The sequence below is a fragment of the Anser cygnoides genome, chromosome Z (assembly GCF_040182565.1).
Source record: "Anser cygnoides isolate HZ-2024a breed goose chromosome Z, Taihu_goose_T2T_genome, whole genome shotgun sequence".
Classification (NCBI taxonomy): domain Eukaryota; kingdom Metazoa; phylum Chordata; class Aves; order Anseriformes; family Anatidae; genus Anser; species Anser cygnoides.
Genome location: NC_089912.1, coordinates 31,575,384 through 31,592,097, shown reverse-complemented (window position 1 = coordinate 31,592,097; position 16,714 = coordinate 31,575,384). Strand labels below are relative to the sequence as shown.

Below are 16,714 nucleotides of genomic sequence, written 5' to 3'. Positions count from 1 at the left end.
TGTGCATTCTGTGTCTCCCTTTCCTGTTTTCTTGCTCTCTGTCTACACTTCCCCTACATCTCACAGGCATTTTTCTCTCTCTTCTGCTTTGTCTGCCTTGCTCTTTCCTTTGTGTGTGTTCTCACTTTTCACTCCTATCTTACACACTTTCTCTGTCTCAGGCTTTGTCAGCATCTCATTCTTACCCTCTCGTATATACTTTCTTTCTTGCATGCTTCCCCCTGCACACATGCTGTTGTCACCTCTCTCCCTCATGTCTTCTTCCCTTCTAGATTGTGTGCAGTTTCCCTCTCTTGTGTGCTCCCCCACATCATCCCAGGTACTTTCCTCTCTACCCCTGTCTCACATACTGTCCCATTCTCTCCCAGGCACTTTTCCTTGCTCTCCTTATGCTTCCCCTCTGTTGTGCACATCCCCTCTCTTTCTCGTGCTCTTTCCCTCTGTCTTGCATGTGGGCCTTCCCCCCCTCTCATGTACTTTTTGTCTCTTGCATGCTGTTTTGTGCTCTCTAGAGCTTCCCCTCTCTCTCCTGTGTGATTTCCCCTATTGTGTGCTCTTTCTCTCTTGTCACACTTTCTCAAGTTTTTCTGGGGCATGTTTTTGCTCTCTTGCATGCCATCCCTCCAGTCAGTGCCTTTCCTCTGTTGTGTGTTCCGCTTCCTTCTGTTGTGCACTTTCCCTCTTACTGCTTGTTCTTTCTGTCTCTTTGCATGTGTCTGTCTCTGTCATTCTTTTCCTCTCTTTAGGGTAGGCTTTCTCTTGCTTACATACCTTCCCTTTGTTGTGGGCTAACCCTTGTTGGCAGCTAAGCGCCATACAGCTACTTGCTTTCTCCCCTCCCAATGGAATGGGGAGAGAATTAGAAGGTCAGAAGTGAGAAAAGTTGTGGGTCGAGATAAAAGAGTTTAATAATTGAAGCAAAGCTGTGCATGCAAACAAAGCAAAATAAGGGATGTATTCACTGCTTTAGATCATCAAGCAGATGTTTAGCCACTCCTGGAAAGCAGGCCTCCATCACATGCGATGATTACTTGGGAAGATGAGCACTGTAACCATGAGCAGGACCTCTTCCTTTTTCCCCCTAGCTTTATTGCTGAGCGTGTGACATAGCACAGAATATACCTTCGGTCAGTCTGGGCCAGCTGTCCTGGCTGTGCCTGCTCCCAGCTTCTTGTGCACCCTGAGCTTCCTCGCAGGGGGGCAGCATGCAAAACAGAGAGGGCATTGGTGCTGTGCAAACACTGTTCAACAACAGTTAAAACACAGGTGTATTGTCAACACTATTTTAGTCACAAATCCAAAACAACAGCATAGGAGATGCTATGAAGAAAGTTAACTCCACCCCGGGCAGAGTCCGTATACCCTCTCTCATGCTTTGTCTCTCAGAAATTCTCATGTGCATTTCCACTCTCTTGTATGCTTCTTCACACCATTTTGTTCTTTCCTTCTTATCTTGGTTGTTCTCTTGTGCTATCTCTCTTCTTCTCTATCTTCCTCTTAACGTTTTTGTTGAGTTCTGGGTCTTCTCCTCTCTTACTTGCATGCACTTCTCTCTCAATCTCCCTCTATGCTTTCCTCTTCTCTCTCTTGCATGCTTTCCCTTACTCACATGTTCCCTTCTTCTTGTGTATGCCTCTTCTATCTTCCTTCTTGCTCTCCTATTTCCTTTTTTTTGCTCTTTCCCTCTTTCTTTTTCTCTTTTCCTATTGATCTCTGCTCATGGGGAAATCTGGGGGATTTTCCCGTAACAGTGCTTTGGAATCGCTTCCTTGCGTGCATGCAAATGCTTGAAGTGACCCTGCTTAAGCCCTGCTTTGTTGATTTTGTGCTTTCTTACACTCACATCATCCGAGGCTCCTTGCTTGTCTTCCCGGTCCACCACACCCTCACAGAGCTACTGACAATTCTCTCCCTCACCTGTCATTCCTAGTTTAAAGCCATTCCTAGGAGGTCACCATCCTCCTGGCAAAAATACCTTTGTGCTGCTTTTTGAGGTTGATCCTATCTTGCCCAAGCAGATGTTGATCCTTAGACAGATCCCATGGTCACAGAAATCAAAACTCTGTTGCCAATGCCAGTTCTATAAACAATTTTGGCACGTAGTATCAGTCACCTCCTCATCGCACCTCTTCCTCTTACTGCCAGGGTTGGGATTGCCACTTGGATCCCCATACTCCTGACTGTGCTCCCCAGAGCTCTGTAGTTCATTTTTGTTACTCTCCTGCTTTCCTTGATGGTGTCATTGGTGCCCACATAGGACAACAGCAACAGTCAGAAGGTTGGGCAGGGGCTGACAATCTCTCCACAACATCCTGGACCCCAGCCGCTGGCAAGCAGCAAATTTCTTTACATACCGTATCAAGTGAGCAGAGGGGTACGTCCATGCCCAGCAGCAGAGTCACCCAGTACTGCCCCTTGATGCTTCCTCCTGGTGCTCCTGCATGTCTCAGGGTCAGCTGGCCCAGATGCCTCACTCAGAAGCACACCCAGGTCCTCTGCAGCTTCAAAGACAGTGAACTCGTTCTGTACTCAAAAGCCTCATGGTAGAGCAGGAGCTTCTCTTGTTGCCAGAAGACACCATCTTCCAGCCTTGGCCTTCTGAAGTATTTCCACTTACCGTTCTGCTAGGAACAGACTTTGTTGGTGTCTGCACTGCAGTTCGGGTCTGCAACTCCTGGAGCTGTAGGGTCTCTGTGAAGATCCTGTCCCTCTTTCATCAGGCAGAGGCCCTGAGCAATCTCTGTGCCTGGGGACTTGCAGGCCTGCATCCACCACGGGAGCTGCTGGAAGCTGTGCACTGGTGTGTAAAGACCATTCCTGAGAAGGTTTAGGCTCGTCAGAGCTGAGGTGAGGATCTGTTCATTGCACCCTTCTGGACAGACTGCTGTCCCTTAGCTGTGCCCTGTGCCTGGATCTTTAGACCCCTCCCTGTCAACAGCTGTAAAGGTTCTTGACAGACCGATACCTGATAGCACCTTTAACAAACACTTCAGGTACCCTCAGTCGAAGGCAACTGACTGAACTTGTCTGAGTCTGCTGGAGCTTCCTCAGGCCCATGCCCTGTGGCTCCCCTTGCTGTGTCCACGCCTGGCAGGAGTGGGCACCTTCAGAGTTTCTGGAGGGTTCCCAGGAGTCCCCCGGTGTTACTGGGCCCTGCTGCCAGAAGCTCCCAAGGGAGAAATCAGAGACTGCTGTACAGAAGGCTTGCTCTCTTGCTCCTCTCCCACCAGCTCTTTCCCTCTCCTCTCTCATGCTCTTTCCCTCTTGCTCTTCCCTTGCCTCATACTGTTCCCTCTGCCATTTGTTCCCCCTGCCATGATCTCCTGCTCTCATTTGCTCTTTTCCATTCACTGTCTTTTCCTCTCTGTTCTCTCTTCACCTGTTGCTGTCTTTCCTTCCCCCTCATTTTCTTTCTCTACTACTCACTCTTTCCCAGACTCAGTCCCTTTCCCTTCTCTCCTGTTCTTTCCCTTACTCCCATCCCCTCTCCTTCTGCCCCCTTATTCACTCACCCTTTTACTCCCCTACACCCTGTCTGCATCATTTTTGCTTCTATTCTGTCCTTCTTCTTGTCCCTGCTTTCCCCTGCCATCCTAAATCTGTCCCACCACATCTCCTTCCCTTCTGATCCTTCTACCTGTTGCTCAGTCTCTTGTGCTTCCTCTTTGCTTCTGTCTCCTTCCTTTGCCTCACTTTCTGCCCCTCCTGTCTATGCTTGCTATTTCCCTCTCCCTCTTTTTTCTTTTTGCTTGCTGTCTCACCTTTGCTTTTCTTTCTTTCTGCCTGACTCTTCTGTTTGCTCTTTCCCCGTCACACTCTGCTTTCTTTGCCTCTGCTTCTATTTGTTTCTCTCAATTGTCTGTCTCTACTCCTTTCCAAGTCCCTCTCCCTCTTACTTGCTCTTCCCTGTTTTTTTGTCTTGCTCACTCATTCTGCCTTTTTGCCATTTGCTTACACTACCCTGTGGTCTCTTCCTCTTGTGTGCCTTCTTTTTCCTTGTTTGGACTTCTTCCTCAGCCTTCCCACTTCCTTTCCTTCCTGCTTGCATTTCTCCCCTGCCTCTCCTGCTGCTCCCAACGTTATCTCTTCCTCTCCCCCAGCCGTTTTCTCTCTCCCTTCCCACTCACTCCCCTCACCTGTCACTCCTCCCCACTCTCTCTTCTCTTTGTCTCTTCCCATGTCACCCTTCCCATTGTGTGCTCTTTTTCCTTCTTCCCCTTTCTTTCTTTGCCTCCCATCTCCCCACCACCACTACCTCGATTCTGCCCTTTCATCTCCCTTCCCTCTCACCCCCTCTCTCCACATTGTCTTTCTCCCTCGTGTCAGTGCATGCTCTTCTGCTGCCTTTCCTTCTTTCTCCCCACAGCCCACTCCCCTGCACACGCAGCACCCTCCACGCACCTTCTCTCCCCTCTTCAGTCTGTTTTCCTTAGCCCCATACCTATTCTCCCTCTCTCTGCTCTGTGGACAGCTCTGCTTCTTGCTTCCTTCCTGTCCCTCACCCTCCCCTACTGCTCCCTCCCTCTCTCTGCTCTCTGATGTCCCCTTCCCATTGCTGGGCCTCTCTCTGTCTCCTCCCCTCTCTCTGGCCTTTCCTCTCCCCCTGTCCCTGTTCTCCGTTCTCTGTCATCCCTGACAACTCTCTCCCCCATCATCCCACCCCATTCCCCTCCTTCTTTTTCTGTCCTCTTTGTCTCTCTCCTCCACCCTCCTCCTTTCCCAGTCTTGCTCCTTTTCTCTGACACACTCTCTTCCCCCTCTGTTGCTGTCCTCCTTTCCTGACAGTCTCTGTCTCCGCCTGCTCTTCCTTTTTCCCCTCCTTTTCTCCTTTTCTGTTCCAGTCCCCAGTTGCTGTCAATCCCCCTTCAGCTCTTTCTCTGTATTCCCCTCTGAGGACTTTTGAGCCTCTTTTCCCCGCCTTTCCTCAGCCCCTTCTCTTCTTCCTCCCTCTGCCACTTCCTTGGCCCGTTACTCCATTTCCCACCCCTTCTCCCCCCAGCCATTAACTGCCCTCTCCTCCCTTCTCACTTCCACTCTCACACCCACCATGAAGCCTCCCAGGTCTCTTGCCCTCCCTCCCTGTCTTCATCCTACCCCTCCCCGCTCTTCCTCCCTTGGTATCCCCTGCTCTCTCTCGCATTCCCTCCTGGCCCTGGCACCTCTCGCTCATTTCCTCTCCCTTCCTCCATTTCAGTCCCTTGCTCCATCTCTGCACCTCTGCTTCTCTCTGTGTCTCTCCCTCTTCCTCCCTCTTTCCCTCTCTCCCAGTCTCTGCTTCCTTCTCTCCCCCCTTCCCCTTCCTTCGTCCTGCCTGCGCCCTGTGTCTCACTCCCATATGCAGCACAGGCCCCCTCTCACTCTCCAGTTTTCTCGCCCTCTCGCTCCTCCTGCTTCCACCGTCTCCACCCCTCCCCTCTTGCACTCTCACCTCTCTTGCTGTCTCTCCCCCTCCTCTTTCCCCTGCTATCATTCTCATTCTTCCTATACCCATTTCTCTTTCTCCCTCTCTGTCCATCAGGTGATGTTCTTATTTTCCTCAGAGCTGTTTCTTCAGGTTCCTTCACCACGGAACGTACTCAGACTTCAAAGGAACATCTCTGTCCTGTTTACTTCACATTTTCCGTGTTGGACTCCAAGGTGAGCTTTGCAGTGTCACCAAAGCTATGGCATGAGAAATCCTGCGCTGTTTTTTCTGCATTCTCCTCAGCTTGAGTCCTTTGAGTAGGAGGCTCTGTAACTAGCGTAGGCACTACACAAGGCATCTTCCTCAAAAATCAAAGTGCTCTGCCACCTGATTTCTTGCCTAGGTGAATCCATTTCTGTTTGCTATTCCGTCTGTGCTCCATGGTATTAGAGTTGTCTCATCCTTTGCAGAGATAGTAGGGCATGGATTTACAGATCCTGCTGTAATCCGTTCTGCTTGCAAGGAAAAGTGTGTGGAGCTCTACAGCCTTTATGCTAATGTTTAGTATTGTTTTTAATTATTCAACTTCATGAAAGTTATTCATAACTCCAACACTCCTGTAAACTTGCCAAAAGAAAAAGTATGTGATACTTGGACTTAATAATGGTATCCTTGCATAATCCCACAAGTTTATCGCATTGCTCCACATGGAACAATGAGCCTCCGAAGACGAATCCACTGCGCATTGTACCAAAGACACAACTGTGAAGAAAGTTGGTAGCAGTATTCAGTATGCATGTTTCACTCAAAGAATCATCTCCGCTTTCTCTTCAATACTTTGGAAATATCATCCTCTTAACTCTGAAATAGAATATTCAGGTTGAAACATTGTACCAACTTTATTTCTCCTCTACAATTATCAAGGGCTGCATGATAATGATCTCAGTGGTTTATATTAGTGCTGAAGCAGGAACAGCTTTATTCAGAAAGATGGTTCTGGAAATAAAGGACCATATTTGTACTCTTGCTTACATTTTTATTGTAGAAATGTTTCTAGGTACAACCTGTACTTTTACATGGCCATGTCATGCTGGTTTCCTGAATCCTTAAGTATATTTCTGGGAATTTTGCTGAAATTTTAAAACCACATTGCAAGAATTCAGCCTATGCTTACAATCAGGTGGAGGTCTTAAACTGTGTATCTGTCAGATTATTGTCATTAACTATTGTGAAAGGTGAAATTGTCCTAGTGGAAAACACTATCAAGTTTTTTGCATGTATTCAAGTAGTCTGGTGAGGTTCTTTAAGAAAATAAGGATATGTTTATGCTTGCTATTTACATGAAACCATATGGAAGAAAGACTTTGAGTTCTTGTCTCCTTTTCTTACCAGTTTTGCTGGCATGTACACATGACAGGTCAGTATAGTTGGCACTGTTTTCTTCTGGTCCATTGTCTTTGTAGCTGATATGATCCAAAAAAAAAAAAAAATCAAAGTGCTCTGCCACCTGATTTCTTGCCTATGTGAATTTCTGTTTACTATTCCTTTTGTGCTCCATGGTGTTTGAGTTGTCTCATCCTTTGCAGAGGTGGTATGACGTGGGTTTACATATCCTGCTGTAATCCATTTTCCTTGTCTTTGCTTGTCCAATGCATAGGTTATGAGCAGCAAAACCACTATACAATGTCACGGTACTTTTTGAGACTTTGGGATTTGAGTTCAGAAACTGTTAAAATTACAGTCTTTACAAGGCTTAACGTTTTTAGGCATGGTTAGTCTAGTAGGATCCAAGAATTTCTAAGTGGACTGTATGTAGCATCTTACCATATTTCTCTCATTTTTCTTGAGAAGAGTTTCTGTCATAATATGATCTCAAGTTGTTACTGGATCTGATGATTGTTCTGAAGAATTATTTGTTTTCCTAATAGAACAGGTTTTAAAATTTTGTTCTTAATTCTCAGATGTATTGGACAAATGAAACAATGTTTATAACAAAGCAAAAAGCAGACAAGGAGAGAATGTTTCACACATCTCTCTTTAAGTAGTTCATGTTCAGGAAGAACCTTGAAATCTAAGTTGAAAACGGATTTCAGCTCTCACATTGAAATATTAAAATTAAATATGGCATACCCAAGATGAAACCAAAACCAGATAAACCTTCTTTGTAGTCATGGGAGAACAAGTGCGTGTCCTGCTCATTTGTGAGTAGTGTTAAAATGAAATGTATTGGAAATGCTTATGCTTCTTTGTCTCCAGTGTTCTAGTTACTTATCCAGATCATGTATAATGAGTTAGTCATACATGCTGTAAGCGGTACTTGAAGCAATATGGTAAATGAAAATGGTTTGATTTGGAACTTAGAAAATCCTTGTGCCTATTATTGCCCATTTGGCTAGCTGCAGACAGTTTGACACTTAGCACGCTACATAATTAATGTTTTGGAGGCTTTCAGACACGTCTAATCAATATCGCGCAGTGGGCATTGGAATGTAGTTGGAAATTGGCAGCTTTAGCACCTCACGATGGATATTGACAGTGGTAAGCTAAGTTGGCTAATTGCAGCTCCTGCTCATGGGTCACATTTGTGGATACATTCACATCCTCAGAGGTCCACACTACTCCATGTTGTTGAAGATTTTCTCCTTTGTTGTGGTGGCTGATGGTTAGAGGTCTGGGCTGAATTTCCTTTGGCTAAAAACACAAATTCCAGAGAACAGTGACAACCTGTAAAGAGGTACTGGTGTGCCCATCTGCATAACACCAGCTGAGCACTGTTCACTTTCACAATCTTTGGTCTTGCAGAGCTGATTAAAGTGATATTTTCTTCTGGTTTGGTCTGCAGATTTTGGGCAGCAGGAAATGTGAACTATAAAGAGGAGGAGATTTTTTGTCTATATTTGAGCAGAATTATTTCAGTTCTGACTTGCGTATTTTCTTTTTTGCCATTAGTTTTTATTCCTTTTCTGTGCTGTGGTCAACATAGACAGACTTCTTGGTTCAGGCAGCTGTGGATAGGACTGTACGTAGGATGCTGTCCTTCTGCTTTTATTCAGGATTTTTCTATCTGCTTTTCCTCACATCGTTTCTTAAAGTGCACAAGTTCTTCTTAAATGTGTATGTTGTTATTGGGATTGCAGGAGTAATTTGAAGAGAGAGCTGTTATATTAGTTAAGTCACAAGATTAAAAATAGCTACTGTAATGGAAAAATACAAGAAAGAACTGACTCTGCCCTCAGTGCTGAAGAGCAAGTATTTCTTAAATAATTTGTGCCTTCCCTTTCTAGAAATGCTTTGTGACACTGTTCATTTGCCCTGTTAGACCAGTATATTCTAAACTGGTCAGTTTGATTTTAGCTAAATAAAATGGTAGCAACCTTTTTTAAGTCTCTGCATAGCGTGCCTATCTGGACCGATCTTTGGCTGGAATGCTTGGTTACACCTTTAGCTGGGATGATGGAGAGCAGTTTGTTTACAAGGGGGGCAGGAAAGCCTGTAGGTGCACCTTAGCAGAAAACCAAGCTAGAAGTTTCCTTGTTATTGCTTGCATGTATGATGCTGATGTAAAATGCTTCAGGCCTTTTTCTACTGGAAGTCTTCAGAAATGCTAAGTGGGTTTTGGGAGAATACTTGCATAAAATTGACTAATGCTGGGCTTTGAAATAATTATGATCTGTGTTTTGCTTGTTAGGAATTTTAATGATTTGGCTATACCTTACTGCTTTAAAGTCTGGACCAGTGTCAACAAGAGCAGACTGATTAAACTTTGTTGGTTTTCTCTGAGCTGAACAGGGTAGCACTTGCTAAGGATTAGCCTTAGCGGAGTCTGATGGGAAAGCTTGAGGCACTGACAGCAGGCTGTACCGTCACTATGTATATACCACTGTGCTCTTGCACAGAAGTAGTGCGTGAGGAAAAACATATCGAGCAGAGCACTCAGGGTTTCATGGGAATCCTGTCTTTAAAGGAGGGATGGAACTCAACATTAGCTATTGTAGCTTAGGTGGAGGAAGGTGGATCAGAGAGTCACAAGTACCTACTGGAAAGGAGTGGCTTCTTTGTGGTGAAGAAATCTAGAGATTATATTGCAGTGTTGCCTAGAGTGCAGTTTAGCTATCTCTTTTCCTGCAATCCTGAAATAGATAAGGGTAATTGAGCTAGTAAAGTGTTTTCTCTTTTCTCTAAGGGGAGGTGGGGGCTGATCCAGTGAAGCTGGAAAGCAGTCCAGTCCTTTGCAAATTGATTGCCACAGGATCAGTATTTGGGAAAATGAGCACATGCAGGCGATGAATTGGGTCTTATGGGCGTCTGTCCGGCTAGGTTGCTAGGTTTTTAGAAGGACTTTTGTAGCCTCTGTTAAAGGTACAGTTTTCTCTTGCCCTAACAGTTAAATAACGACAGTAGCCATTCAGAGCTGCTGTTCAGACGTGGTGCAATGCCAGGATAACTGGATTCCTACTGGATCCTAACTGGATCTCATGTAAGTCTTTGTTGGGTATCCTATTTAGGGATTTCCTCTGTAGCTGTATTCTAGGGCCAAGCCTGACTGAAGTAGGGGAAAGAGAACCTGCAACTTAATTGATACACACCCCATTTTTTAGACAGTGTTTTCTTCTAAGCAGGTTAGGGATGAGTGGATGCTGCTGAAAGGAGTTACCTACCTCTGCTTGGGTGACTGAGACTTCTCTCTCTGACAGAAGGCTCCCAGAACAACTGATTATGTCAGCAGCGAAAGTGGGCTTTCCTGCTCTTGGTGCTGAAATGAAGATAATTGAAGTTTCAGGGCTTAATAGCCCTTCACAGCTAAGCCCTTATGAGAACCTGCTGAACCCTATTCTGCAGTTCACCCATGCTGTACTAAATACTAAATACCACAGTCACTGAAGTTACTACCACAGATGCTAGACCTTGCTCGGGTTGTTGTAGCTTCTTACTGGGAGAGGGGATAGACAGGAAAACCGATGGTCATCTCCAAGTTCTTTCACTTCTATGGTTGCAGAATAGACTACATATCCCCTTTTAACTTGTTAGCAACTGCTCTTTTTGATACCTGTTCGTTTGACAGGGTTTGATGTCAAAAGTTGTGACTCTGTAGAATTAATACTGAAATAATTGAAAAAGCCTGTTCAGATTGATAGTCTATACTAGGTTTGATCAAGTAAATTTCCAAAGGGCTCTTGGTTCCTTTGGATATGCAAAAAATACAATATTTTTTTCCATGACAATGCAGGATTGTATTCTGTAATCTAAAATAGCACTGTAAGAATCATTCTAGGTGAGAACAGGGCAGGTGGGAGAGACATAGCAAATTTGTTCTTGCTTGCAAAACTAATTGATATTTGCTTAGATCTGAGGATTTTCTTTTGGATTACAGATACTCTTCAGATGTTGCAGATAGATACTTGGAGTGCTACAGGGTTTATTTCTGACTGCAACCTTTTATTAGTAAGTAGAAGACAGATTAACAAAGTGCCAACTATTTTTCAGAGAGCACTAAACAGGGAGATATTTAAACGGAAATAGGAAGAAAGCCTAGAAAGAAAAGTGTCACTAATACAAAAAAAAAAAAAAAGGCAGTAAAAATTGTCTTCAAGTATGTAAATTCAGTGTCCCCAATAAGATGTAGTCTAGGCAGTGAAACACAGCTAGAAAACCAGGAGCTGGAAGGACAGAAATGCTAGATGGATAACTTTTGTTCAAAGTATTTAGTAGATTTCATACTGAAAACCTCCAGAAATATATTCCCCAGTCCCAGCAAAATGACAACCCCGTGGTATTCCTCACTTGTATGTGTGCATTTTTCTAAGGTGTCTATTTAATTTTGTGATCAAAGATGAGAACTATGTGAAGTGGTGCATTTCTGAATTCCTTGTGGAAGCATTTGTAGGGCTGTCTGTGGAGCTTTTTAGCTTGATTTAAAACTACAAAATTTGTGCCGCCATCTGCCAGGTATTCTGTATAAATGGAAGACATGCTTTTACAAGAAAAGAGTGTTTTTTCTTTCATGTTTTTGGCACTGTAATTTTTTTTATTTTACAAACTTTGTATTGTGATGTGTAACCCATTTTAATATCATGAGTATGATATTAAACAGGGAATGAGAGGTGAAAGCTTTCTTGGCAGCACATTGGCAATTGGTTTTTAGGAGATCCAAAGAAACAGAGAAGCCATTAATAGTACAAGTCCTTGGCCATTTTTTTCCCCGTGTATTAAATATTCAACTAAAAGAGAGGGGTTTTGTTGACGGATAGTATGCACTGTAGAAGTCTCTGAAAGCATTTATTTTTCTGGATCTAGCAATCTTCAACATAACTCTCGCATAAAGTTTGGATACACGTTATCACCTTTACTCCATCTGGATTTCTCAGTGGAGTCTCCAGAAGTCAGCTTGCTAAATGAGCTCACTATTAGAGGTTGGGTACTTTTCTTTATATATATATGTATATATATGTGTATATATATGTTATACATATATGTATATATATATGTATGTATATATATACTCCTTTTAAACTCCATTATGCAGATGTCTGAATGTTGGACTGGTTCTGTTAGAACATTGAAGTAATATATATGGTTTACCTCCCTCTATTTCTGCTTTTCCCCTTTAAACATGGAAAGGAATTAGCTGCTGCAGAGATAATTCAGTATGGAGTAGTTGCAGGTCGATGCTTTAGATGTGCCCTGTCATCTTCCTTTGTTTTCACCGAAGAAGTGCTGAAGGATTGCATGATTATTAATTTGTGGCTGATGCAGCTGATAAATGGTAAGGGTAGGTGTGTGGCCTGCTCTCCTAGTGGCTCTTCTGTAGTAACTGAGGAACCAGCTGAACCAACTGGGTGGTCAAACTTGGTCACGTTAACAGCAGCAGCCTGAGCCCTGGCAACTGCTTTCCTTATGGCCTTGCTAAGCCCTGTACACCGTGGTCATTCTGTGTGTGTAGAGCAAGGAGAAGAAGCGTACAAAGTCGTTATGCTTAGATGCTCAGCAAACTGGGTTCCCAGCAGAAGCACACAGAAAGGTGCTGTGCTAGAAGAACTGAGGTGCTGCCTTAGCGTCAGGGTAGCAGAGTAGTGCTAACTGCTTGTGCTCAGTCATTCCAGTGCTGTTTCTGCAACAACAGGCGTGTGAACTGCTATACCAGCTCCAAAACATACCTAACTATCCTGCTGTTGAGCCCCACTAACAATTTAACTTGGAAACAGGGTGCTTCTGTTGCCTTCTCTAAATTGCACAGCTGCATTGTACTGTGAAACTGTCCGAGATTTCCCTCTGCAGGTAGGTGACTATATTTTGTTCAGAGACGAAGTGAGTGCTGAAATCTTTTGCAAGTAAATGTATTACGCAAACAGAAAACAGTTCATTATTTTTACTGTATCAGGTTAGAGAAAGAATGGTACCGTTTACTTTCTGATTTGGGGATTGTTTGCTAGAAAGCATAATGCAAAAATAGAGAATTTAAATGTTAATGATGAAGATTATCGTGTGCTCTTATTCCAGTATAAAATGTATCTGAAATATTACGTCTGCCCAATTTTTGAGCCAAAGAAGTAAACACACACAGATTCCATTCAAAATAGTCTTACAACCAGTTTCTTATTAATTTAAAAATTAGCCATTAAAAAAAGAAAAGGAATATAATTGATTTACAGCTAGGAGCTTTCTCTAACTGTGTTGTTAACGTGAGCATGAACTGGGGAAAAAGAGATGAACTGAAAATTAAATTTAAAAAGCAGGGTTCTTGCAAGACCTAGATTTATAACTTCATGGACACTCCTCTCTTTTATGATTCAATTGAAAATCCTTTTATGGAGCTATAAAATCCTATTATTGGTGTTGAGGGTACCAATAATCTTCATCTAGATGATCAGTTCTAAAAAATGGCTTAAAAATTGCCTGTTTGCCTGTTGCATTTAAAAAAAAAAAACCACAAAACCACATTTCGTCTGTTTATTCAGTTCTATTATCTAACTACTACAAGTACTGTTTTTACTCATAGCAGCATGAAGACAGCTAAGACTGAGTGAACTGCATCTTGTTCAAAAAATCAACAAAATCGCTTATTAAACATAAAGCTAGTTATTTGCACAATCTCACTGAAGGCTAAGTGGTACAGAAGAAGGGAGGAGCCTAGTTCACTCCCAAGTCACTGTCTCTGGCTAAGCAGCTAGGGAGATAGTTACCTGTGAATTGAATGTATGTTTTTCAGTCATTCACACCTGCTGTTCTTAGTTCATTTTTCAGCTCTGCTTTCGTGACCTGTTCTTTCCTTCCACTGAAAGCCTTGGGAATTTTGCTCTTGCTTTCACTGGAAAACAGGACTGTATCCTAATTATTTTGATTTAAAGCATAAGAAGTTTAATGGTTCATGTAAAACACTGTATTCTGTAGCTTACTTAGTCATAAGTGACTAATTTACATCTCACAGAAGTGCTAGTCATCTTAAATTTTTATTATTTGGAACACGATCATAATTAAAAACCAGGAGGAGCAGAACAGTTTCTCGTAAGAGAATTTCAGTGTAAATCATTTTGCCAGTGTGTTCTTTTGGGAACTGATGAAGTAAAACATTTTGATGAGGAGAGGAAAAGGTTCTGCACATTATTGCAGTGAAATAGCTTTGTTCCTTCCTTTTGTCCAAACAGGTAAGCATCTGAATTTGGTGTGAATTAGTCTCTGCAGGTGTGGTTTGGGGAAAGGGAACATATATCAGCCCAGTATCTTTGCTGATGTGCTGACACTTCAGAGAAGGGAGAACAGTCATAGTGCAGAAAACCTGTTCACTTCCATTTTCACCTGACTCCTGTCAACTACAAAAATACTTCAGTGTGGCAGATTTGGACCATGTAGGTTGTGTATGGCGTGGACATTTCTTGTAATACAGTGGGCTCAGCTAAGCTAAGCTCCTGTGACAGGAACACGATGTTTTGCTCATGTAAGCCTAAGAACATGGTGTTCTCTGGAGAGTGGTTAAGCTAGCTTTGCAAAGTTTTATAATAGCTCAATTTTTATGTTGCTTTTCATACGTTACTAGTTCTGGGCAGTAGTGTAGTGTGCTCTGACAAGTTCTGTGCCTTTTACAAGGGGAGCAGGCTCCATCGGATTATCAGATGCTAGGTACAGGCTAGGCTCTTTGTGAGGGGGTACTGAAGTCTTTCTTCTCTGCCTGTCACCATCCAGATTCTGTTCAAGGGCACTGGAAGGCCAACAAGGGATGAAGCTGTCCGGAAACTGCTTAATGGAGGCTTTAGCAAGTAGAGAAAATGTATTAAAACACAGAAACTTCTCCATCTGAGGTGAACTACTGGGTGTCTACCTTTACTGAGGTTGCAGTTGCTATGCGAATACTTAACGTACTTACACACTCTGTAGGACAGAGGAGGTGATAAGGAAAAGCATGTTCTTAGCTGCATCACTGCATCAATAACCAGTCTTCTAACACCAAGTGGACATCGTCTGAACATTTTTCCTGATGTGAACTAATACTAAAGAGTGGGTAAACCAGGACGTTTGCTAAGTTTGCCTGAGAAGGAACTCCTCTGTTTTTGTTACAGGAATGCAGCAGCAGTGGGCCACGGCTGTTTCTGCTACGCTCTAATGCGTTCAATTCCAGTTGCCATCTACATTGTTTTGGTAACAGGCCTGCGTTACCACCTGTTCATATGGAGCGTCTTCTCGCCAAAGCTGCTCTATGAGGGAGTGCATGTGTTCATCACAGCCGCGATCTGCTTGTTCTTCACAGCCATGGATCAGAACCACTCTCAGAAAGTGCAAGACTGAAAATAAGTGTGCAGTACACAGTTCTGCACTGAGATACCCTGTGTGTCACTGGAATGGAAGAAAGAAAACAGTGGCTTAGTACTGTTGGGTAGAATTGGAAGATTAACCTTGTGTATTTCAGCTAGTATCACATAGGTCTGAAGGGCTTGTCCTGTGTTAAACTGCATTTACTTAAAACTGTTGAATTGAAATAAACTTTTTTCATAGGTAACTTTTATTCTATAGCTGTCATTATGACAATCCCTGAATAACTGACTCACAATGTTACATGACTGAATTTCACTGTATGCCAAATATAAAGTTGTATTTTTAATATGTAACTTAGATATCAAACACTGCTTTTTTTCCAATTTTTAAATGAATTTGGAGGCTTGATTGAAATTAACATTCTCGAGTTTCAAACAAAAATACTTTGGAGAAGAGTTGAACACTTTATGTCTCATATTCAGGCATTCTTGAGCTCTGGCTTTTTCACATTCACTTTTATGTCTGACTTTTTTTTTTTAAGATGAAGAAATAAAAGTTCATTAAATGCAGTCCCCCAAAAACAGTTTAGAATCTTGTAGTAATTTGTAACCTTATGTAAAGTTATATCAACTTATATGTATACATTTGCAAATGTGATTTATTATTATTTTTAGCAAAGAGATAATGAGAAAACACAAGAGACAGCCCATTTTAATCAGTTTATTGTGCTGGGAAAGCTTTTGTTTGACACATTTATGTAACAAACCACTGTAAGGAAGAAGACACTAGTAAAGGCAGTAAGCTTAGGTAAAACCAAGCCTAGCGTTAATTTACTTATTGAAACTTGAAAAAAGGCCATACTTCAATGGTTTTGGTTTGATTAAAATAATTACATATATATAAATGCAATTTGAATTTAAAAATACAGATCTCAGTGTAAGTACAGATCAGTTTCTTGTGGGCACTGAAAAAATCTTCTTTATTTTTTTTTACAGCATCCTGCAATATGCAGGATTTCTTGTTGCTGTTCACAAGGTCTTATATTCATTAATCTTGATTTTTTTTTTTGTTTGTTTCTTATGTGTGTGTTGAATGTATCATTAAATAATATAATTGTACAAATATCCCAGGTAAGAGGTGTTTTTTTGTTTTCTTTTAATAAGCAGCATTTCTATTAAAGGCAATATTTCCTTCCTGAGTGTAATCATTAACTGATGGATTTCCCTCTGCTAAGATCGTTGTGTTTCTTGTTACGAATTTTTAAATGTTAAATCAGGTTGGTTGCTGCTGTACTGAACATTGGATCAATTTTCCCACTCTAAGGTAGAGAGTTATGAGCCATGAGCAGAGAAGTAGTTTAGCGGGCTAAGATACCAGCAGCATTAGAGGTGTGTTTAAGGGAAGGTGTGGTGGCTAGACAGGGCACTACATCACACTCCTAACAATGACATTTTCCGTGCTAGAATTGAGAAGATTATACAATGATGACCATCCTGAGCATCAGTTTTGCCAATGTCCACATTGGCAACCATTAGGATTTAATGTGTATTTATTACAGGTGTATCT

The 16,714-nt window shown here is 42.5% G+C and overlaps 1 protein-coding gene across 3 annotated transcripts in view; it reads left to right on the top strand.

The window, feature by feature from the left end:
- Positions 1-16,341, top strand: part of PIGG (phosphatidylinositol glycan anchor biosynthesis class G (EMM blood group)) — an 88,487-nt gene extending 72,146 nt beyond the window's left edge. The window contains exons 13-14 of one of the 3 annotated variants that reach the window (XM_048051021.2): positions 14,582-14,697; positions 14,956-15,094. In XM_048051021.2, the coding sequence (XP_047906978.1) occupies positions 14,582-14,696 (115 nt within the window). In that variant the 3' untranslated portion in view covers position 14,697; positions 14,956-15,094. Of the gene's footprint in view, positions 1-14,581 lie in introns of all 3 variants that reach the window. The other 2 variants (XR_010827434.1, XM_048051020.2) reach the window with 2 other exon arrangements.
- The last annotated feature ends 373 nt before the right edge of the window (positions 16,342-16,714 follow it).